Source organism: Podarcis melisellensis, assembly GCF_964234715.1.
Source record: "Podarcis melisellensis genome assembly, chromosome: 7".
NCBI lineage: Eukaryota > Metazoa > Chordata > Lepidosauria > Squamata > Lacertidae > Podarcis > Podarcis melisellensis.
In genome coordinates, this window is record NC_138539.1 from 43,693,365 (window position 1) to 43,718,781 (window position 25,417).

At 38.9% G+C, this 25,417-nt stretch overlaps 1 protein-coding gene across 3 annotated transcripts; it reads left to right on the plus strand.

The window, feature by feature from the left end:
- The first annotated feature begins 38 nt into the window (after window positions 1–38).
- On the plus strand, window positions 39–23,628 carry SS18 (SS18 subunit of BAF chromatin remodeling complex). 3 transcript variants are annotated; one of them, XM_081919533.1, is made up of 11 exons: window positions 39–237; window positions 2,859–2,935; window positions 4,227–4,311; window positions 9,592–9,745; window positions 11,069–11,290; window positions 12,427–12,594; window positions 13,424–13,528; window positions 15,780–15,872; window positions 16,579–16,695; window positions 20,998–21,131; window positions 21,996–23,628. In XM_081919533.1, exons 1-11 carry the CDS (start codon window positions 169–171, stop codon window positions 22,020–22,022), a joined length of 1,251 nt encoding a protein of 416 aa, XP_081775659.1. In that variant the 5' UTR covers window positions 39–168; the 3' UTR covers window positions 22,023–23,628. The 3 variants fall into 3 exon arrangements, with proteins under 3 accessions (XP_081775659.1, XP_081775657.1, XP_081775658.1); XM_081919531.1 differs by lacking the exon at window positions 15,780–15,872 and having other exon boundaries at window positions 42–237; XM_081919532.1 differs by lacking the exons at window positions 13,424–13,528; window positions 15,780–15,872 and having other exon boundaries at window positions 42–237.
- Window positions 23,629–25,417: the final 1,789 nt, after the last annotated feature.

Genomic DNA, 25,417 nt, shown 5'->3' on the forward strand with positions numbered 1-25,417 from the left:
CCCAACGGGTAACCGCTTCCTCCTCCACAGCTCGCTGCTGTTCTTCCCAGGGCTTTGCCGCCGCTGTCGCCGCTGTGGCCTCAGAGGCGGGAGGGGGCAGGAAGAAGGAGGAGGAGCGGGGAGCCGCCGCGGTGCGCGCCGAGGCCCGTCTTCGCGCGGGGGCCCAAGATGTCGGTGGCGTTCGCAGCCCCCAGGCAGCGGGGGAAGGGCGAGATCACGCCGGCTGCCATCCAGAAGGTGGGCTGAGGGGCCTAGGCCGGGCCAGGCTGCCGAAGCCGGGCTGGGGCTCATTACGGGGGGGGGGTGAGGGAGGTCGGCGCCCCGGCTCGCCCCTGGGGCAGCTCGGGACGTTGGGAGCCCCCAAAAGTAGTCCTTCGCCGTTTTAATGTGGCGCTCTTCCTTTCTCTTTCCCTGTCCCAACACCTCCCCGCCTAATGGAGGGGTTGCAGCTGTGGCAGCCCTGCGAGGTAGGCCGCTATTGTCACTTTCCCTAAGAAGGGGTTGACGGGAGGGGTGGAGGTGGCTTGAATATCCAACACAGAGCTGCACCGACCTTCCACTTTAAATAGTAGTAGTAATAGTAGTAGTAATAGTAGTAGTAGTAATAATAATAATAATAATTTATACCCCGCCCATCTGGCTGGGTTTCCCCAGCCACTCTGGGCAACTTCCAGCAAAATATTAAAGTACAATCATTCATCAAATATTAAAAGTTTCCCTAAGCAGGACTGCCTTCGGATGTCTTCTAAAAGTCAGTAGTAGTAGTATTGTGACTTGCATTCGTCGAGATAGGCAGTGCGGTTTTAGTAGTAGGTTTAAAAGTGTGGGATCAGGACCTGGGAGACCAGGGTTCAAATACCCACTCCGCCTTGATGGCCTCTGGGTGGCCTTGGGCCAGTCACTGCTTCTCAGCTCAGCCGAACTCAATAGGGTTATTTGAGGGTGGGTGGGGGTTAAATGAGGAAGGGGAGAGCCATGGCATGCCACTTGAAGGCCCTGAACATGGGATAGAAATGAAATAAATGGTAATAAATGTTGGAAATCCGGAAAGCTCAAGCAGTGGCCGCACACAACATAATCATGGAGTGGAAGGGAAGCGTAGAGCTAAATGGATTATAGGGGAGGGGAAGGAGGAGTGCATTAGCTGGAATTGCTCAAGAAATTGCAGAAAATCTTGTTACATGCATGTGAAAATGTCAGAGATGTCCCACTAATTATAAGTGATTCTCCTACCTCTCCTCCCCACCCCGAAGGCCCACAGCATCCAGCATGTTGCTAACTCATGATCTACCCGGGGGGGGGGCACAAATCATTATTTACTGAGTAATATAAGAGCAGGCATTCAGGATTAACGCAGTGGTGAAGGCAGAGTATAAGAGAAATCATAGCTCTTACCTACTGTTTCAGTATGAAAATTGGGGAGCAGTTGATATTAAAAGAACTTGCATCTGGAGGTGTATGTTTCAGCTGAAGTACTTTTACAGTAAGTTAAGTAGTTTAGAAGAGTGAAGATTTTAAAGAGTTGCTGTAAGTTAAATCATTATGCTTCAGGGAAAATGATGGAAAAGGAGGGTGGGCTGGTAATGGAGAGGTTAGTAATAGGGTATTGGATTGTTAAGATGCTAAAGATATATTTGTGATGCAAAAATACTGTTGAAAACTTGAGAAACCTGATGGTGGAAACACTTGCAGAACTGGAAAGATCACTGTGGAAAGCATATAGATACAGTATTATGGTTTCTAGTGTTGCTTAATTCATGGCAGTCGTAGTTAACTAAGAATTTGATGGTCTGCATTCTTTAGAAGACATTGAGGCTACAGTTTTAACACCAAGGGACATTGAAGTCCCAGAACTGTTTCTAAATGGCTGAACTAGAAGTTACATTTCTTTTTGGGCATGGTGGATTTTTTAAACCATACAGTTTCATCTTAAGTCACCTCCTCCCCATCTGCAATATGGAACTAATAAGACTGATCTATCAGTGGTGGTCTCACAATTACAATAAGATAATATATGTGAAGTACTTTCATTTGCTCAAACTGGTGCTTGAGTATTGATTCTGTTTAAGTAAACTACACAGTTTTAAGTTCTATATTATCTCTGGTAGCTAACTTCATAAGTGTAGAATCAAGAATTTGATGCTTTTAACTAACTGAAGTAATAGAAGTAGTTATAGTAGATTTTATTTGTCTTTTACAGTGACTGCATAAGACAAGAAAAATGAAGTGTCATAGCTCCAATTGACATTTCTTGAACGCAGAAATTCCTATTTTTTTCCTTCTAAAAATTATGAGTAAATAATTATTGTGGGGGTGGGGAGGGAAAGGAATAATCTATGTATGACTAGGAAACTAAAGTGTTCCAGCAGTTTTACTGCTTCAAAATACCTACGGTAATTGCCCGCACTTATTCAAATGAAGCTTCTTTGATTTTAGGTTGTCTGACTTTTCTAATTCTGTCATTCTAAATACCACTATTCAAGTTTAAGTATGTTTAAGATTGTGGTAGAACTTGAAGTTCTTGATAGCTAAAAGAGAAACTGGGAAAATCAGTTACATAGTTGCTGTACCCTCCCCCTTATTGAGGAAAAATAACATAAATAGCAGTGGTAATGAATCTGAACTCTGGATTCCACAAGAGGGACCAAGAAAGTTTATGATCTGGGTTGAAAAGACAGATTGAGACAAAATCTAGCTCCAGTTGAGATCAGTAATCCTGTTACTATGATAGGCAGCAAATCTGAAAGGAAGAAAAGGTCTTTTGCTAAACTTTCAAAAAGAAAAGAGATTCGGAATAATAGAGTTCAGTGGGTGCTTGAATGGATTGACCTTATTGAGAATCTGTTTTATTATTACAGATGTTGGATGAAAACAACCATCTCATTCAGTGTATAATGGACTACCAGAACAAAGGCAAAACTTCAGAGTGCTCTCAGTAAGTTAATTACCTGAATGTAATTCATGTTCACTCTTGCCATGTTCACTTTAACCATGCTCTAAAGTAATGTGCTGTGCATACAGAACAGGTTTTTCAGGTGCACAAAACACATTATGCAAGCAAGTGCATAATCTCTAACTTCTGCTTATATAGCATTATTGTATAGTTGGTACAAGTGATTTTTTTTCTGTTCAGTTAGCTTGTTAGTATATCTCAGACATGTCCAACCGGTCAATTGTGATCAACCAGTAGATCGCGGGAGTGATCCTGGTCAATCGTGGGAATGTTGTCGCCCCCTGGCACTGGGTCCCGCCACTGCCACAGCAGGAAATGCCGGGCTGTACGGGAAGCGCAAGGGATGTTGCCTGGCCTGGTGGTGGCCATGGCAGCAGCAGCTACAACACCCGGGGCAGGGGGGCAGTGACATTCCTTGTCTGCTTGCCTGCCCCCGGCCTGGTTGCTGTGGCAGCCCTGGCACTGGGTCCCTTTGACAATGAGGGGAAAGGTGGGAGGGGGAAGGAGGGAGGGCAAGTGTGATTGGGATCCACATCAGCTGTGTGGCTCCCTTTGACGGAGGGAGGGGGAAGGCGGAATCGGGATCCGCATCAAGTGTGCAGCTCCTTTTGACAGGGATGGAGGAGAGAAAGAAAGGGCTGGCTGGGGTGGGGGAGAAGCCGACTGGCTTCTCAGAGAGAGAACTTTTGCCTCCCTCCCCCCCATTTAAACTCTCCCCTCCCGCGTCCAGTTAGCCACCTCCTTCCACACACACACCCCACGCACACTCCTTGCCCCTCCAATGACAGTGGGTAGATCACTGCCAGTTTTTTATACTGGGAGTGGATCACAGTCTCTTGAAAGTTGGATGTGCCTGGTATATCTGTTTTGTGACATGCACATACATATGTGTGGGCCATCATGGTGTAAAATTTTGAATAGGCAAGTTAAGACAACGGTGTGGTTCCTACAACCAGCATTACCCAAAAGACCTCATTCAACTATCAACCATCTACACAGGAATGTACTTTGGATATGTGGGAATAAGGCTTTTAAGAGCTTTAAGATGTCAGAAGCAGCACCTAGAAGTGGTGCCTAAAACTAATTAATAGCCATTGTGTGGAGACCAAAATCTGAGTATTCTACACCAATTCCTGTTTCTGAGTTTTTAAGTGTAGCCCAGTACAAAGTCTTCATAAGAGGCAGCCATTAGAATAGCTACATGGCAGTTTTTGACAGTAGTGACATGAGAATCTTTAACCTTAAACTGTAAACATACTCTGCTTTTTTATAGTTATCAGCAATTGTTGCATACAAACTTGGTCTACCTAGCCACAATAGCAGACTCCAATCAAAATATGCAATCTATACTGCCACCAGTAAGTACCTTGTAAAGACAATTTTGTGTGCTCTTTCTAATGTAAAAATGTACCTAAAGAAAAATTTAATCACAAATATCTGTACTAATTTTTCTGCATGGCATCTTCTACCTTGTAACAAACATCTCTACCCCATATATCTCTGTTTGCAGTATATTACTAAAATAGAACCTTGTGCACAACACTTGCTTGATTTCATTGAAAAGGCTGTAATTCTTAATATAGGATCAGTCATAATTAAAACCAGCCCAATTCAAAGTGCTGATTTTGACTTATAAAGTCTTAAATGGCTCAGGACCGCAGTACCTGAAGGACCGCCTCTCCCCATATAAATGTCCCAGATTCTAAGCTCACTGGGGCCCCTTTTTTGTGTGCTTCATCCATGTGAGATCTGAAGGGTGGCAACATGAGAACGGGCCTTCTCTGTAGTGGCTCCCCATTTGTAGAATGCTGTCCCCAGGGAGATTTGATTAGCACCTTCACTATATGTTTTTAGGCGACAGGCAAAAACGTTCCTTTGGCTGATTATTATTCCAAAGCCTTTTAAATGTGTATGTGGAAAGGGGGATTCTTGTTCTGCTGTTTCGTTTTACTTATTTTTATCCTGTATTTTATTCTGTGATCTGCCCTGAGATCCTATGATAAAGAACAATATATAAATCTAATAAATAAAATAAATAATTAGATTGTACCTTGACTATTTTACCACAGATTACCAAGTCTCTTTATGGATATGGCACAGTGATACATTTTATTTTTAAAATGCTAACTCTATGCAACTAATTCTTCCAGTTGCTGAAGGGCATAAGAACATAAGAAGAGTCTGCTGGATCAGGCCAAAGGTCTAATCCTCTTTTGAAGCTATCCTAGTTTGGTGGCCATCACTGACTCTTGTGGGAGTGAATTTCATAGCTTAATGTTGTGAAGAAGTACTTTCTTTTGTCCTGTATCTTCCCTGAGTTCTAGTGTTACAAGAAAGAGAGAGAAAAACTTTTCTCTATCCACTTTCTCTATACTATACTAAATTTTATACAGCTCTATGTTCTCTAAACTAAATAGGTGCAAAGGTTATAATCTTTCCTCAGATGAGTTGCTCCATCAGCTTGATTATTTTGGTTTCCCTTTTCTGATGCAGTTTGGGATCTCATGTTAGGATTTTCCATGGGGAAAGTGAAGCTAAATTCAAAGGTGTCCTTTTTTTGCTTGCGTAAGAGGTTGCATAACTACTTGCACAAGTGGAAGCATGATAATTCCTATAGAATCTACTTAGCATAGCATTGCACGAGCTGTAATACAACTTCTTCTCCAAGCACTTGCAGCTATTTTCCTTCCACCCACAGTTATTTGGAGCCAACCCATTTAATGCAACTTACCCTAATATTCGATTGGTTGAAAATGCCACTTAACACACTAGGGTTGTGCCCTATGGTTTCATAGTACCTCATCACAAACATTTGGAAATTCAGCCTTACCAAGAGTTGTTAACCAAAAACAAACCACTGTTTTCTATTACCTCCATGCTAGTTTTTGTTGCTGATGTCCCCAACACACCCTTTTCTTTACAGCACAGTGCAGCACCATCAACATCGTCTCCCCACTGCCCCCTCTTTTTCAAAAAATGTTTTCTATGGTGGCAGCAGCACCACTGCAGGAAACTTCTCTGGTACCTTGGTTCTTAGAGAAGACCAAAAGCCATTAACGAGATCCAGCCTTTCTGCGCAAGAATGCCTGTGGTGGTACTGCAGTTTGCCAGAGTGGCTTAGAAGGACTTTTAAAACAGAAAAAGTAAGCTTTAGAATTGTTAAAGTCTACCTAGCTGCTGTGGTCAACCAAACACCTAACCACCTTGCCCAAATGCCTGGCTCTGTGAAGGAGCCCTTTTTCCATTCTCAAGAAACTCCCAGGCCAGATAGAGATGGTGGCTAGCCAGCTGCCATGGATGAGAACCAAACTCGACTTCCACACGAAGTGATGCCTCCACACACCACCAGCTGGAGCCATTGAGTTCGTAGGTAGCAGGCTGGGCTGGTGAGGGGCACATTTTTAGCCAGTGCCTGACTTGGGCAACTGTTGGTGCCAGACCTGTTGTAATTGGGAGGTGGCTGAAATGGTGCCCTCTAGATGCTGTTGGAGTGCCACTCGCATCAGACTAGAGCATTGGCCATGCTGGTTGGGCAGTTGATGGGAATTGTAGCCCAAAGCTTCTGAAGAGTACCAGGTTGGCTACTTTTGTTATTCATAATAAATTTGAACTTTATCCAAATACAGCTTGGAAGACTAATTAGGTTGGCTTCTATTCTCCACCTATAAACTGAGTGGGAGAGGAACTTGGACTGTCCCTTCCTCCCACCCTCTTAAATATGCTGCTCTGGCAGGGAAGAAAGGATGCTATTGTGGCTGCATGCCAGCTGCAAGGTGTTCTAGGAATTCTAGTTTTGCCAGTGTTGAGAAAGTTGCACTATACAGTGCTTCTTGCATCTGGTATAGCCATAGCAAAATACTAGATGTCTCTACCTCCCTTTGCTGTTGCCACAATTCTTTTTGTGCGGTGGGTGGGGAGAGATGGATAGATGAGTGGGGAGGGAAGGGGTTGTTGGGCGATCCAAGTTCTTTCTACATTTGAGGAGAACAGTTTTTTAGGACAAATTCCAAGCCTGGCATGGGGAATTTGCCCATCTTCGCTTGCAACTACCTAAAATCTTTCTTGTACCTAGAGTTAGAAAATATGCTTATTGCAAAAGAACTAGAAGTTAGGCAATAAATTGACAATGGATGAAAGAGTGGAAGAAATGTACAGGCTAGGGCTTTTAAAAAATAGCTGAACACCTAAAGAAGAAAACTGAAAACAGATTCCTTTATACATACCTGTTTTTCTTTATCGACTTTTTGAAGCAAACAAATTATTTGTTCAGCCATGTCCTCTGGGAAAACCTTACTAATATTCTTCAAACTTAAACATTCTGTTATTGTCTGAAAGAATAGTTGTCTTTACACTTTTATGCAGATGTTTTCCTTAATATAACATCTTTAACATGCATGAAAGTCATAGCCTGCTTATTTAGTGTTTTTAGATGCCTTAGCTTTTTGAAAATTGGATCCAAACATGTTTTTCCTTAAGCATGAATAACTGTATATATTGCATGGTTATACACATGTAAACCAAGTATGATTTTAAAAATGTTTAAAAAATCTTTATCCTATACTAGAGTTCTCTATTTAAAAGAATTGGCAGGTACTGAATTGATGCAAGTTTCAGAATCTTGTTTCTCTTGTTCCTGTATTTATCCACACACATTTAGTTCCAGTGTCTTAGTTAAAAGTAAAACTCATAGTTTCTTTCCTGTTATGTCTGCTGCTGGTAATTCAGTAACCCAAACCCTGACTTTCATGATCTGATAGTGGGTACCAAGGAAACGTCAACTCTTTAGGTAAAAAAGTGCACTTAATAATCTTGTTTGTGAAAGATGTGCAAGTTTGAAACCTCAGTCCTGAACTTCGCTGTTCCACAAGAATGGTTATATAGTTTCTTCAGGCCTAATATGCATTTTAGAAATGAAACTTAGGAACATAGGAATCTGCCTTTTACTGAGTCAAAGCATTGATCTATTTAGCTCAGCACTGTCTCCTCTGACTGGCAGCAGTTCATCAGGGTTTCAGGCAGGGGACCTTTCAGGATTTTCCCAGGATGGAGTTAACACAGACAATGACTTCTTTCCAGAACTCTGCCACTATAGGGCATGACTAGATTACATGTTTCACTGCCACCCCTGGTGTGCCACATTGACAACATATGTCTTTGGGTGCAAGATGCTTCAGGTAGATGTGGTGAAAAAAGACAAGCTTTGGTGGATTAGGTATAATAGAAAATCCAACAAACAAAATTTAGTAGGGGCCAAAACAGTTTGCTATTGTCTCAAGTGTATAAGGCAGTCCAGCTGTCTTTGCATCCGTCGCATTGGCCATCCACATCACATTTCCCATTACCCAGTAGGTTTTTTTAAAAGGTAAGAGTGTGTGGGTTTTGAATAGTTTACCGAGGGTATGTGGTCCTCCAACAACCCCTGGGTTCAGAGGCACTTAAAGCTACTGGGCCAAAACCAGAAATGAAAAAGTATTAAAATTGCAACTACTGCCATTCTGCTGCAAAGGGCAGGGCAGAAAGTCTTCCTCTCTAGGCTTACCTTTTTTTTTTAGCATGGTGACTCCCACCACCACTTATCTCTTCCATTGCACCATCATGCCCCCGGTATATACAGGGTTTACACCAGATGGTAAGTTTCCCCTGGGAATAGTGTCTCATGATTACTTCACAGGTCTGTTTACACAGCTGTATGATAAGAGCCTTCCCTGCTCGTGGGAGATTCTCATGGGAAGTATGATGGGTAGTCTGTCCTTTGAAGCTCCCTTCTTTGACTTTCCTAGAGGAGACTGCCATGCATTTATATACCTTTATTTTGCTTTCCCTCTAAACTTTTGCATTAAGCCTTTTGTTGATGTAATAAGGGAGTTGATCTTTGAAGATTTTCTCTGTAATTCTGCATACCACCTCACACACCTCTTCAACCCTCCGGAGCAGATTTTCAGGTGGTTGGAAGTAGAGGGGGGAATCAGCAAAAATTGCCTGCTTCCTCTTCTTTGAGTGCAGTAGAATGCTCTTCCCTGAGCAGATTTTTTTTGCTCTATCCCAGTGTCCCTGCGGGAATTTATGGGATTCATAGAATCGTAGAATTGTAGAGTTGGAAGGGATGACAAAAGTCATCAAGTCCCACCCCCTGCAGTGCAGGAATCTTTTTGCCCAACTTGGGACTCAAACCCACAACCTTACAATCAAGATTATCATGCTCCCCACAGGCACCCTGAAGTCAGCTAGTTCAACCCCCTGCCATGCAGAAATCTCAACTAAAGCATCCATGACAGATGGCCATTCAAACTGCTTAGAAACCAGCACCTTCCTACGGAGTCCAGCACCTTCCTAGGGAGTCTGTTTTCATATTCAACATTAAAGTAAAATCCTGAATTTATTTTGTAGCAGGTACAGATAAAAAGGTTGGCATTCTAAATAAACAGCCTATAAACAGCCTGAATTGTGAGGAGAAAGTCTGTGCTGGAATAGTCAAACTGGAAGATAGTGCTGTGCTGCAAAGTCTTACCAGGTATTGAGGGTAGTTGAATATATCAAGAGAAGCAAGGCACATGCTGAAGAACTTGGTTAATGTACCACATGTATATGACGGGTATTTATTGTACTAACTTCTTCTGTTTCATTAAATTGTCTTTCAGCCACCCACACAGAATATGCCAATGGGTCCAGGAGGAATGAGTCAGAGCGGCCCTCCCCCACCTCCACGTTCTCACAATATGGGTTCAGATGGTATGGTAGGTGGGGGCCCTCCTGCACCGCACATGCAGAACCAGATGAACGGCCAGATGCCTGGTAAGTTTTTTCTCCAAGAAGACATTAACACCAGGGTTGCTCAGCAACTGAAACAACATGTGGGCTCAAGGGATAGAAGATTGTTGATGACAAAACTGCTTTGAATACCCCCTGAGTACAAGCTCTCTAAGTTTGTTAGCTACAGAGCTATGTGACCTGTATTCTGTGTTTATCAGGCTGCCCTTGGGCTTTGATGTATCTGACACACAGCATTCCTCTGAACAGAACTGGCTAAATTTAGTCTGTCTGAAACCATACAGTTACAGCTGTGTTTAGAAGGCTTTCTGAAGAAAGGTACTGGCCTGTGGTTGAGTAAATTCTCACTGAAAGATTATCTCATGCTATCACATCTAGGTTAGTGTGATATGTAAGAGTTGAAGCTGATGGAAAAGTCACTTAGACAGAAAATCTAATTTCTACTAATCTCTATAGTACAATGGCGGGGTGAGGGCTGTATATCAACCAAGTTGTGTACAATACCTCAACATGATTTTTTCCATTCTAAACTTGAAGTCAAGTTTTTATTACAGAATAAAAGTGTGTGACATGTCAGTGCTTGCAGGATAAAAGCAAAACAGTGTTCCATGTTTTTATCAATTTTATTAGACTGTATTTTTCTGGGGAAAGATTGGCAATAGCACACAAAATGTCATTGAAGAAGGAATGCCCACCATTGGTTATTTTTTCATCAAAGAGACCCTACTGTTCGAATACCATAACAACACAAGAAAAGCCATGCTGGATCAGACCAAAGGCCCATCTAGTTAAGCATCTTGTTCTCACAGTGGCCAACCAGATTACTGTGTGAAGCTTGCAAGCAGGATGTGCAAACAACAGCATTCCCTCCACTTGCAGCTGGTATACGGAGGCATATTGCCTCGAAGGATGGAGGAGAATGCAGCCATTGATGGTCCTATAAACCATGAATTTGTCTAATGCTCTTTTAAAGCCATCCAAGTTGGTGGCTATCGCTACATCTTGTGTCATCAAATTCCATTGTTTAACCATACCATTGTTTTAACCATTTTGGGTATTAATTAAAATGTTTCAAATCTGTATAAACGTGACTTTGGGTCATCGATGGAGTGCTACATTCAGCATGTACAAAGCTATAGTCAATGTAGGAAATGTTAACAGTGATGCAAAATGTTATTTCTTTTGGAAGGGCAGTATGACTAAATATGCAGGAAATTTCAGTCTTCTAAGTGTGTTGTGTTTAAGTGACAAACCTTATTGAGCAGCCTAGATGATTTCTAAATGAGCATCATAGCTCTGTGATTGTGTGTTTCAAGACATTAATATAGAAATTATTTTTCTTCAAAGGACCTAATCACATGCCTATGCAGGGGCCTGGACCGAACCAGCTCAACATGACAAACAGTTCCATGAACATGCCTTCAAATAGTCATGGGTCCATGGGAGGTTATAATCATTCAGTGCCATCCTCTCAAAGCATGCCTGGACAGAATCAGATGACAATGAGCCAAGGACAGCCTATGGCAAACTATGGTCCTAGACCAAATATAACCATGCAACCAAATCAAGGTAAATGAATAAATTTGTACTCTTTATTATTATTTTATTATTTCTATTTAATTAATTTGTATACCACCCTTCATCCAAAGATCTCAGGGTGGTTCCCAGCATAAAATTCCTCCTTTTCATCAAATAAGATAAAATGATTTCAAGCTGTTTATTGGGAACTGAGTTATGCTATTGAAAAGTAGAGTTGGTTTCTGATCATTACTTGTTGAAAATGTCTGAAAAAATGTTTTTTTTTTAATCAGTTAAGAGTTCAGAAAAGCAAAGTGAGCCAGACTGAGCAGCTGTGAATCCAGGCAGTTTGGATTTTCCACAGTTTGCTACACAGTGAAAACAAGAACACAGGTTTTTGTGAGCAACTGTTTAAATCATAGCAGGTTTTAGTCTGTAGGTAGGAAGAAGTAGAGTTGGCACACCACTGTGATTATAATAAAGAGAAAAGGTACCTAAAATTATATGTTGACAGGTTTTCCACGTCTTTCACACAGAGGATCTGAAGCAGGGTTTTAGCAAATTGTTAAAGCAAACACAAGGTTGTGTTGCAGGAAATCTTAGATTATAGTCTTCAAGATCCGGTACTATGCTAGGTCAGCTGAAGCCAATGAAACTTTTCTAGCATATTCAACACTTTACAGTATAAGGTTTGGCCATCCTTCTTTTTGAGCAGCAGATGTCAAAGTGATAAACAACGACCTGACATTCAGAAGACATCTTAAGGCAGCCCTGTTCAGGGAAGTTTTTAACGTGTGATATTTTACTGTATTTTTGGTTTCTATGGAAGCCGCCCAGAGTGGCTGGGGAGGCCCAGCCAGATGGGCGGGGTATAAATAATAAATTATTATTATTATTATTATTATTATTATTATTATTATTATTATTATTATTATTATTGAGCAGGTTCTGCCTATCCCTATATGTTTTTGTCTATTAACTACTATATTTTGCATATTAGCCTTAAACTACTTTTTGTTTATCTTGTAGAAAAAGTTTTGCAAGACATTTTGTGTTTCTGGTGCCCCAAAATTGTTATTTGTCAAAGCTGATAATTAGAAAAGTTAATGTTTCTTTTTGTTTGTCTTGAATGTAGGTTATAGTTAGAATGAATGCATAAAATGTTGCTATGGCTTTTCTCACTGTAGGCCCAATGATGCACCAGCAGCCGCCTTCTCAACAGTATAACATGCCCCAGGGAGGTGGGCAACATTATCAGGGACAGCAGCCACCAATGGCAATGATGGGTCAAGTTAACCAAGGAAACCATATGATAGGACAGAGGCAGATTCCTCCATACAGACCACCACAGCAAGGTAAGATTCAAAGTTGCCAATTTTACCACTTGATTAATTAACACATAAGAAAAACTTTCAGCTGATTTTCTTACCTATATCCTGTTCTCTATATTCTTGACATACATTCTGTATTTATCTAAACTTTTCAGAGAAGGCCACAAAAGTTTATAGTACACAATTTTACGTGTGCACCTGCCTGCTCTGTTTATCATTTCAGGCCTAAAAGAGTTAGCTTTTGCAAAGCTTTTCTGCCTCAGAACATAAAGGCAAATCCCCAAACAAGTGGCTATTTCCAATCCTGTACTATTATGTTTTCCTCAAAATAGTACTTGAAGCCAAAAGGTCACTATTTTGGAATTAAATGTTGAAACCTATATTTTTCTGTTCTAATTTTCATTTTTGAATCAAAAGTTATATAAAAAGATAAAACTTTGCTAAAATCTATGATCAGTATATGGAATACTGTACAATCTGTACTAATGTAGAGTGGAATTGACAAGTTGCACACTAGACAAGATGAGATGGTTTTCAACAACTATCTCCTTTTTCTTTTCTTTTTTAAAGAGCAACAAGTATGTATATATATACACACATATATAGATATTGTCTTTCTGTTTTTAGAAATTTATATTCGCATCATCTTGGGTATATAATTCAGTCAAGTTGCTGTATATATATAATACATACCTGTTTAGTCACAAAGCATTAAGTATGCTTTCTGAAACACAGTGACACGGGTGGGGGAAGTCTTAGATGAGGACTGTTTCTCATAGTAAACTGAGAAATTAGTGAGCGTGCTAACAGAGAAAATAAGTTATTTACATATTGACTGGTTGTGGTTTTTCAGGCCCACCACAGCAGTACTCAGGCCAGGAAGACTATTATGGGGACCAATACAGTCATGGTGGACAAGGTCCTCCAGAAGGCATGAACCAGCAATATTACCCTGATGGTAATTTCTCATAATATTAATTTTCCCATTTTACATACCTGCCCATTACCAGTTATATATAACTATTTGATGAACAACTTTTAGCAGCTGATCACCAGAACACTTCTTATATTTACTAAAGCTTGTAAGTTCAGTAATCTGAAACCCTACGGATAATTTTATTTTACAGCTCACTCAAAGTATAAACTTTGTAACTTCAGTTCTAGTACCCTGATACAGATTTTATCAGAATTCCCTCTTTTGGCTCAAGATATATTAAATTCTTCACTGTTTGTAGGACACTTGATGCAGTCATGTATTATGTCTGCTTTTCAATATCATTTTGCTTATAAAAAGAAATTTTAAAGCTCAATACTTACTTAAGAGCTGTTAACAAAACAACCAATATGCTTTCAAAGTCTTTTCTTTCTGTGTGTTTTAAAGAGCAAGCTGCGGTTGCAATTACTTTGACCCAGTTCGTGGCTGCATTCTATGCTTGCATTGCAGAATTCTAGATAACTCCATTTTTCCTTTTAACATTTTTCTGATTTTGGAAATTACGTAATTTTGGGAAGTACAAATTCTGGCTCTTAGCATTGTAAAATTTTCTCGTAAATTAGAAATTCTTATCATATATTATAGGGAAATGCAAGGATGTTCCTCAGGAAATGAAATTTTTAAATTCATTTTTAATGTATGGTAGTAAAGACAAATTAAAAACATATTGATGGATTCATTGCTGCTGTAAGAGCTAACATGACACTTTGTACATTAATTTGTGGCACACAATATAATACCTTTTTCAGAGCAACTATTGGTTGCAAATTAATTGTGTGGTGTGTTTTTTTTAACGTGTTCAGATAGAATTTGCTGGTATTTTACCACATTTTTATCATTCATCACCATCATATTCATGGTTTACTTAATCCACATGTCAGGAAATCAGATTCCCACACCCCTAATTATGGTTCAAGTTAGAGCCAGTTTTATAACATGTAAAAGTATGGTAAGGCAGAGTCACACAAAAGCACTCTTTCAAATTCTATCAATCACTGCTACAACTTCCCCCTTGGAAGTCATACTGTGTCTTATCTGGCTGCTAGATGTTATGCACAAGACCAAACCAAAAGTGTAAGCCGCCAAGAGAACGTGAACTATAGAGTGGCTTATACGGTAAATGGTATAAAATACATAAAATTATGTTTTCAGCTGTGGCATAGGTAACTTTTGTGAACATTTTCTAAATTCCATTTGCAGCTAGATAAATTAGAGCCACTATGTTCTGCTCTGTTCTTTTCTGTTTGGCAAATGCAAGAGTTGTCTTGTATAACATGATCTGCAAATCATGTCTTTAATTATGAAAAGGCATTTTTAACTGACAAAAAGTAGCAGGATATGGAATATGCAGTTGATTAAAATTTGGGATGCCTATGATCAGGAATGATTTTATATACAGATAGTAGCCACAAAAGTTGAAAGCATTTTGAAAAATGTAGTACTACTTTTTAACTAAAAGAAGCATATTATTACTGACCATGGTCAATATTACTTAATGAAGTAGATTTCTAATTACAAGCAGGAGAAATATGTGAGAACTTAAAGCAAGCATCAGGTAGGATGTTTCTTTTACCAACTGGATCCTAATGGCAGGTGTCCATAGCATTTACTCATTGCGCTTATACGATAAAGGAGAATTTGGAAGGAAAGCTCTCCTTTCTTCTTGTGTCCCGTCCCCCCAAAGGATTGCTGTGGATAATAATTTACATTGGGGCAGGGGAAGATAAGTTTTATTTTTTAGATATGCCATACCAAAAAAAAAGCAATGAAGTTTTTTGGAAGTTCATTGTAGTGTATGTTGCTTTTAGCAGCATATGCTTTTGAATTGGGAATCAGTAGAACAGGTGTATGATAATTGGTTTCTTTGTTCATTCTAATTAAATTCAGGTTATTTACATGTGAAAGGACTAAATGCTTTTATTTTTATAAAAAAAGACAAAAGTACTCCCCACCCCCCCACAACAAAGATGATCAGAAGCTGAAGACTATCCCTCACTGTGATGTTGCTAGAACTACTTCCTTAGCTGACTTTTTCATATCACGTGTTAATTCCATATAAAAGGAAATCCTATTGGTAAATCCTTCTAAATCAGTTTGAAGGTTCTTTTTAATGTATTTCCAGCTGACACTGATTTTTCAGTAAGATGAAAACTTCTTAGGATTTTCATTCAGAGGCCATTAACGTTTCTTCCTGTCTCTTGTCGAATTGATGTAGGTCATAGTGATTACGGTTATCAGCAACCGTCGTATCCTGAACAAGGCTACGATAGGCCTTATGAGGATTCCTCCCAACATTACTACGAAGGAGGTATCTATATACCTTCACACACACATGCACACATACATTCCTTTTCCTCTTCCCTTCCACAAAGGAACGAAATCTTGCACAACATAACCTATTTCCTGCCCATGCAAAGCTCTTGTAGACTACTAGTCGCTGGCTGTTGAGAACTGCAGGGAACTTGAAGCATTCAAAATAGTTTCTTGCAACATCTAAACCTTAATTTGTCATTTCTAACAGCAGTAAAATGACTAAAACACCGTTAGCATCTATTCAAATCGTACCTTTTTATTTAAACATAAATCCATTGGTCCAGTTGTATATTTTGTGTGTATGTGTACATACAAATATAGTGCCATTAGGAAACAGCTTGCTGATTTGTGTAGCTAGTTTGTGCTCTGTAGCTGTCTTTAATTTTGTCCTTTTTTTATTTATTTAGCATAGTCATGGCATTATCAAGTCATGACATCACGTTCCAGTAAACTTAATGCTCATTTGGCAGAGATGCTGAAAAATGCTGCAGTTTAGCCTTGCAAAATCTGGCTATAACTGCAGTTTGTTTGGCCTAATTCCTTCTGTTTTGGTTTGTTTGTTTTCTTGGTTTTGTTCAGTTTTTGAGATCAAGACTGGATTTTCATTTTGTTTTTGTGGTGTTCACTGTGCATATTAAAATAAGTGGGGAAAGAACTAGAAAAAGTGCCTTTAACTGTCCTTGCTTAACCTCATGTTTCAGGAAACGCGCAATATGCTCAGCAGCAAGAAGCCTACCAAGCACCGCCTCAGCAGCAAGGCTATCAACAGCAACAGTATCCAGGTCAGCAAGGTTACCCTGGGCAGCAGCAAGGTTATGGTGAGTAAATACATAGTCAGGGGTATATAACCTATGGCACTATATAGTTGAACTTCAACTCCCATGAGCCTTGGCCATCATAGCCAGTGGTCAGAGAGGATAGGAGGTGAAATCCAGCCATTTTTGGAAGGCTACAGTTTCCCCATTACTGGGCTTTCTGCTTTTAGTTTACTCCTTTATCCTTTTGTAGCTGTCTATGGAACCAAAATGTCAATTTACCAGCAGCAATAGAGCATTTATGCACCAACAGTCACAGAAGGTTCAAATCCACAGGCAGTTTATAAAGCAGGATTATGCACACACTCCCCATGTGGCTATGGGGAGAGGATGGGGAGTTTTCACTTCTGTTATTAAACTAACCAGTAAACCATATGCCTTGAAAAAAATGTTTTCAGATAACACTTCTCTGTTAAAAGTAACATTTGAAAGCAGCAGTTTCAAAATCATTTTTTACATCCTTTGGCTCAGTTCCCTTCCTACACAGTAATTGGGAAGGATGTAGGTAGAATATGCCTAATACACACATTTGAATTGCCATTATTTGAAAGTTAGTCTTGTTTATTTCTGTATAACTTCCAAGTGAAATAAACTCAAGATCACAGCCTTCACGGTGTTAATTTAAAACAATATTTTTGGTCTCCTATAAGTTCTGAAATTGAAACAGACTGTGATAGAGTGCATTTGTGTGTTTTATCTTTTGCTTTTATTCAAATTGAGCAACTCTCAGAATCAGTGTTGCTGATGTGCTATTTTTTCTAATTTCAGCATCTCTTAATAATTTCTACAGCTTTAACCTGTTTCGTACATAAATAGAAAGATCAATGCCTAACCTTGCTCTGAACCATTTTGCAATATGAAGTAAACATAATATAGATATTTTCATCCTCATTGAATAACTGCCTAAGATGCAGACTGCAATCTGTGCATGCAGACTGAAGGTCACTGAAGTGAAGCTTCTGTGAACAAATTTCTGCCTGGTTAAGGAATTCATTGGGTTGTATCCAATGCAATATTCGTACAAGGATGCTTATATAAAGGGAATTCTGAAAAAAAAATCTTCCCACTGCAGCCCCTTTCACCCTTGAAAAACTTTTCAAGACCCAGTGTGGTGTAGTGGTTAAGAGCGGTAGTCTCGTAATCTGGGGAACCGGGTTCGCGTCTCCGCTCCTCCACATGCAGCTGCTGGGTGACCTTGGGCTAGTCACACTTCTTTGAAGTCTCTCAGCCCCATTCACCTCACAAAGTGTTTGTTGTGGGGGAGGAAGGGAAAAGAGAATGCTAGCCGCTTTGAGACTCCTTAAAGGGAGTGAAAGGTGGGATATCAAATCCAAACTCCTCTTCTTCTTCTTCTTCCCAAGACAAAGGCATCAGATGCCATTGGGGGCAGTGGCATAGAATTGGGCAGAGGTAACTTGCACTCTCCCAAGAGTGGCTGGTTTGGTGTGGTGGAGCTGCCCTCCTAACACAGCTGTCACTTCCTTCTTACCTGAACAATGCTAGGGCATGGTGGGATCATTGGACTGACACTGCCAGTGTGCCTGCACAGCCCTGCCCCTGCAGCATCTAGGTAAGTGGCAGCAATACCCACCCTGCTGTTGTCTCCTGCTCTTTCCGATATCCAGCCTCCCACTGCAGCCCTCTTGCTCCATTTACCAGGCCTCAGGAAATGCTTTTCAGGGGGCTGCAGTAGAAAGGAGAGAGTGGGGAATTTAATGTGTGTAAGCATCCTTTTGTTCTTACAGCATTGAATGGACCCGACTGGTAACAGTCAGTGTTACCTATTAAACAAACATGAAGCTGCCTCAATTATACCGGATCTAAAAGTAAGGGTGTTGTTGTTACAGATAGGTAGCCGTGTTGGTCTGCCATAGTCAAAACAAAAAAAATTCCTTCTAGTAGCACCTTAAAGACCAACTAAGTTAGTTCTTGGTATGAGCTTTCGTGTGCATGCACACTTCTTCATCTTGGTATGAGCTTTCGTGTGCATGCACACTTCTTCATTCTTGGTATGAGCTTTCGTGTGCATGCACACTGTATCTGAAGAAGTGTGCATGCACACGAAAGCTCATACCAAGAACTAACTTAGTTGGTCTTTAAGGTGCTACTTTAAGGTGCTACTGGAAGGAATTTTTTTTTTTGTTTTAAGGGTTGTTGTTAGTAAATTTTTATACCATCCTACATCCAAAGATCACAGGGTGGTTTACAGTATAAAGTTGTAGGTCAAGGATGATGGGAGTTGTAGTCCAGAAACATCTGGAAAAACAGATTCCCATCATTCCTGAATACCAGCTGGAGCAGATGCTGCTGCGGAAGACCAGTACCTTCTTAAACTCAACTTTAGATAGCCTTTGTAGTGTGACTGCTATATAATAAACATTGGTCAGTATCCAGACTACTGCAGTAGTAGTACTTTGTGCCCAAGAAGGCTTTTAGCAGGTGTTCCTTGGAACACCAGTCTTTCCTTCCACATTGCTGGTACCATGTCTAGTTTTGAAACATATGAGACTTCCAAGCGTAGTTTGTGATATGGCATGAGAGTTTGCTATTCAGAGGAAAGTTGTCAGACACCATGCTGAGCATCTGGTACACCATTGAAGTGATATCCTCTATAAGGCAAATAGGACAAAGTGGGCAAATGCTGTCATCTCTGGAAAGCCTTCCCTCTACAGCCCTTGTTGTTGCATTGGCAAGCAGTGTTCAGTAGTGTGCTTACATTCATTGTGAGACTTGAATTTTAACTTAATTCCTAGCTGCTGGATTCCATCCTAAACAGCATTCTCTTTTAAACAAGCCAATAACATAGTTTTATTTGAAATGTTAATATTACTGTATTTGAGAGAGACTAGATAAATCAGTGCTCTGACCCAGTATGGAGGCCAAGTACTGTGGATGTAAACCACACGTTTGCAGCTTTTGTTGAACAGACTTCTTTAAGCAGTATGTATTTTTTTTTTCTGGGTAGAGCAAAGAGGATATTGGAAGGTATCGGTGTCTTTCACCAGTGCAAAATGACAAATGTATCAGCTTGTAGATACATACTCACTATATGATATGTAACAAAAATGCTTCCTAGTGTTGGATCAAGTTAAGTTAATAACTGCGTAAATAGACTTGGCTATATACTAGAGTTCCCCTACTGATTTTTAGATATTCATAGCTCTTTTAGTTTAATTGGATCCTGCAGAGTCTTTATAGGAGGCATCAAAGAATTTGGACACTAGATCCCAACAGCTTTGTTCTAATGTTTTTCCCCAATTGTAGAACAAAGAGATTCCGCCACCAAAAGCTATTGAAAAGGCGGATAGATTGGAAAGTGACAAGTAAAGCTTTGAAAAGAGTTTCTTCACTTGTCTTTGGTGGGCATCTATCTGGTAGGCTCATACCCACACTCTTACTGCCTGCCAGAAAGCAAAAACAACAGGGTGTATTTATTAAGGGGGGGGGTAAAGGGTTGTATTCTTTGTACTTTTTTCCAGAGTTTAAACAGAGGGACATGGTAATTATAATTTGGCCTTGTTAAGTCACTACTATGAGCTCAGCTTAACAAAATTGTCATGTTTGTAAAAGAAGAAAGATAACCATATAAAATGACTTGTATCTTTCAAATCTGGATAGCAGAAATTATTCTTGCAAACCTGGAGTTATAATATCATGCAAGGAAAAGTCACGAACTTTATATGATTCATGAGGAAAGGTTGCATCTTTTAGGCTTTCCTTGTTTAGAGAAAAGGTGAATAAGAAGGGACATGATAGAGGTGTAAAATTATGTGCGGTGTGGATAAAGTGGATAGAGAAAAGTTTGTCTTCCTTTCACATAATAGTAGAATTCAAGAGTGTCCAATGAAGCTGATTGTTGGAAAATTCAGGACAGACAAAAGTATTTCACGTTGTATTTAGTTAAACTACAGAATTATCTCACTTAAAAGGTAGTGATGACCACTAACTGGAATAGCTTGTAAAGACAATTATACAAGTTTATGGAGGTCAAGGCTAGCAATGGCTACTAACCACAATGACTTTTTTTTACCTCCACTGATGGAGGCAGTAAGCCTCTGAATGCCCATTTTTGGGAATCCCATGCAGGGAAAGTGCTGTTGCACCCAGTCCTGCCTACTGGTTTCCCCATGGCATCTAGTTGGAAATGTGAGAATGGGATGCTGGATTAGAGGGCCCATTGGTGTGATCAACAGCCTGTTCTGACTTTTTGAAAGAAATGGTTTGATGATTATGATTTGTTTCTGACTTTGTAGTTTTAATGTTTGAGTTGATCCTTGTTTAATTTTGCTCTATAAAATATTTCAGGTCCTTCTCAAAATGCTCCAGGACCTCAGTATTCCGGTTATCCCCAAGGGCAAGGGCAGCAGTACGGAGGATATCGGCCTACGCAGCCTGGGCCCCCACAACCACCACAACAGAGGCCTTATGGATATGACCAGGTGCCGTTTTTGTATTCCCATTTTAATATGTTAGCTTTCAATTTGTCATTTCAGGTACAAGTTATTATTACACATTTCAGTTTTCAGTCTTTGCAGGCTTATAGTTTGTCCTCTTTAGCCCTCTTTGAAAGAACAAAGTTCTTTCACTCAAAGTGGCCTGAGTAAAATTAGGAATACAATTTCACTAAAACAATAAATTTAATTTAGCTACTGGGCTTTGGTGCTGTTCTTAGATACAGGTTGTATCCAACTTGCATTTTACTCAGTGTATATGCATTGAAATTAATCAATTAATCAAGTTAGTCATGTTCATTAATTTCAACTTAAATTACTCAGAACAAACCCATTGAAATTAATGGACACTAAGTTATGCCCATTAATTTCACTAGGTCTGCTCTGAATGAAACTTAGTTGAATGCATCCCACAGGGTCTACTAATATAAATACTTTATTGTCACTGTACCACTTGTTTACAGCGAGATTAATTATTTATATTTTTATATATTGTATTTTTATTTTAATTGTAAGCCACTGTAGGAACACTGTAGTTTTGAAGCTGCAGGGTTTAAATATGGTGAACAAATTCAATCTGCTGGTTTTGTTGGAATGTCAGAACAATAAGTTAAAGTCTGAAGGTCTTTATTACCAGTTCCAGTTTCTAAGAAAATCAATAGTGTCAAGTATACAATTGAAATTTTGAAACAAATCCCATTTGCCATTACTTTAGCTTTAGAAGAAGTGAAAGTTCAGGGGTATGTGCAAGTCTTATGACTTTGGGACATATTCCAGGTGTGTTGTCTTGTTCTAGGAAAATAAGGAAACCAACAGTATATTTACATTCATTCTCTCCCTCTCTCTTCTTAGGGGCAGTATGGAAACTACCAACAATGAAAGAAAAACAAAAATCAGGAAATAACCAGTAAATTTTAGCAGCTGTATTGCCTCTTCAGTATTGTGGACATCTCCTTTTGAAGAGAATATTCTAGTCTATCTAGTTTGGGAAACAAGAGAAACAGAAGAAAAAAGAACCCTGCATTGTTGATAAATGGCTGCTTTTCAGTATATTGCCTGTCTGGACTAGTTTATAAAAAAAAGTGATAGTCTTTCTAAAATAATTTTGCATCTGTACTCTAGATGGCAATATTGGACAGAGAATACTCAATTTTACAAGGAGCTTAGAACTGTACATCAAACAAACTGTTACAAGCTGAAATGTATGAACAGCATTGTATGTTTATGAAGGTTAAGGGAATTTGATATTTTTCCACAGATTCTTTTGTAAGGGGAAGGGGAAAATTTTTACAGCAGCAATATTTTATATATTATGTTTTTCATATGGAATATGCAAGGCAGTACACTACGCACTGGGCAAGGTCAGAAACCCATATAGATTGGCACATGATGCATTCTTTATTGTGTTAGTCTCATTGTTGTATGAGAGAGAGATGCTCAACATACATTCTTGACAGACTGGTATGCAGAATTAATACCCCATCTATTTAATGACAGGATGATCATGGACAATAACACAGTCTAGTATAAAGAATTAATTTTTAAATATTTTGTGCAAAGCTCTTTTGTAAAAATGGTTTCTAGCAGTGGCAATTTTCTGTAATATTATTATTTTGGTAACAGGAAAATGTTCAGATTGGATTTGTAAGTGTCTTGTAATGGTTTCACATAAATCAAGCTGTGATCTTTTTCTGATTGCAGTAACAAGGAATTTTAAAAAGTGTTCATTTAACTTGGCTTGAATATACAAAGTATTTAAAAACAAATTATAGATAGGTTGACATGTATTTTATTTCTTAAGTGTATTTAACTTTTAGTAGGATCATTTCTATGTAACAAAAATAGTATAGGCGCTTTTGTAAAACTCTTGTCTAAACTTTATCATATGAGAGTTAAGAAAGAAGGCATTTGTTGTTTTATGTCCATTTTCATACTGGTTAATGAGAGACCAAGACCAAGTTCTAGTGAGGTTTTTTAAAATGCCAAACTCCATTGTGAACTGCATTAATTTTTAGTGTTGCGTGTGAGTTAGCCATCACTTGGATTAACAACAGAGCCATAGAGAACACAAAACTGTTTTGAGATCAACCTGCAATTGTTTTCTCAGGTGCATCACCATAGAGTGTGTTGCACAGAAATACATGCATTTAGGCTGTCTTGGTAAATATTTTTAAAAATATAACTAAAATTGGTCCAGGAGTTAGATATGTTTATTATGTGTTGCTATATTTTTACATGATAAGCTGTACCTGAATGCATAAGACATAAAAAGATGCATTCCTCCATAATTTTAAATTCAGAACAAATTTCTTTTTTATATTGGTTGCAAATTAAAATCAAGTTTTGAACTGAAAATGTGAGGAACATAGGTATGAACTAAATGCTTCTAGGTTCTGTGCCAATTTCCCACCACTGTGTACTTCATTGCTATTTAAAACTCTCCTCCATCAACTCTTAACAGAAGAATAAATTATTTGTGATTTTATTTTTTTCATTTGCTCCTTTAAATTAGATCTGTTTCACTCTGATATTTCATTTGCAAGCATGTTGCAGTTTTTTATTTTGTAGTTGTTGGTGCAGGATAACCAAATAGTATTTGTATTCTAGAACTTTATCAAAATTCTCTTCCCATAGCCAAGTTAATTAGAATTAACTGTTCAGTAATCAGTATGTTGTTGTGCGTAGGCTGTTTGTTACAAAATTCACTCTGAAAATGATGGTCCATGAGACTATAATCAAGATGACTGAATTAGATAAATGAGTTGAGACAAAAAAACATGCTGAACCCAACCTGCTATAGATATGTTATCTCATTTAAAATAAGCTCAACTGACATTAAGAAATAATTTGTCTTTCCAGCCGATCTTCTGTTGTCTTACTCTCATTTTTAATGGAAACTAAAATTGCAGTTTTAATAAGCAGAATTTCCTCCAGGGTTTCTCTCCAAGGGAATAATGCATTTTCAAGGTTTAATTGTTTTATAACGGTCCTATTTTGTAAAAGTTTTTAATTGGTGGTGACAAACATTACCTTATTCCTATGATATTGTGTTAAAACAACAACTTAGGAGATGGCTTCCCTTTGATTATTGGCATTTTGTTTAATGTATTTTGAAATCTAAACGAAGTAAAATACCAAGAGAGAAGAATACTGCAAAATGACAAGTGTGATAAACGGTTGATGCAAGTGGCTATTCTTTAGCAAATGAAAATCCAACCCAAAATTTTCTGCCAGGATTGGCAGAAAAATATAAATTACATAATTATGGGCAGAGGAAATCAATAGTAGCATATAATTGGGGGGGGGGTTTCAACAAAAGTATATTATTTACACCTGAATTTTTAGGGATATGTATTATATATATATACAGCAACTAGGACTGATGTAACTTGGGAGTCCAAGAATATCTGGAGGGCACCAGGTTGACTACCTTAGTTTTATACAATCACATGATATCCTATGTTAAGAGTAGGATTTCACCATTCTGTTGTAGTGAAGTGCATTCTAGTGTGCTATACTGGTGATTTTTATATTTATCAATATAGATTGTCAAAAGGCCTTTGACAAAGTGCCTTGCCAAAAAAAATATAAAATTGGAATAAAAGCAATGAAGGAAGATTAGGATTTTGCATAAAACAGGAATTAATGGGGGGAAAGATAATTGAAATGTACTACTAGTCTATACTAGTCTATATAATTACTGGTTTCTAGTGTCATTTGTTGAAATTTTATCCACAGCTTGGGTTGTAGGTCTATAGTAAATTATTTCCAGCCTTCCTTGTTGGAACGTTCTTTTCCCTGGAAAAAGATAGCCATGTTGTCACCAAACCTTTGGTGATTTCCTGAACACAAACTTAACAGTACTCACAGTAGAGCAAGGATAGGGAAGAAAACTTCACTGAAACAGTTGTAATTAAGTAACGGGATGCAAAGATAATTAGGAACTTGATACAGGTAAAATTATAAGAGGGACTGGATACAGTAATCATATCTGACCTGATTGGTGGCTTTCATCACTGGGAAGAGATGCTAGAATATTGTGCTGGTTATGAATGCTTGGCTGTGATCTACAGTATAGCCAACAGGGCTAATAGTGTCCGCTTCTGATCATGAAGCCATATTGGTTTCCTAGATTCTCTAGGAACTTAAAAGAAACTTGCCCCAAAGGCTGCAAATGCCCTTCTTGCACCTCCTTTTTTTCTGTAGTCAAGGTGCCTGCTCACTAGCAAGTGCTACAAAAGCCAATATACTCATCAGTCTAGCTCAGAATTGGG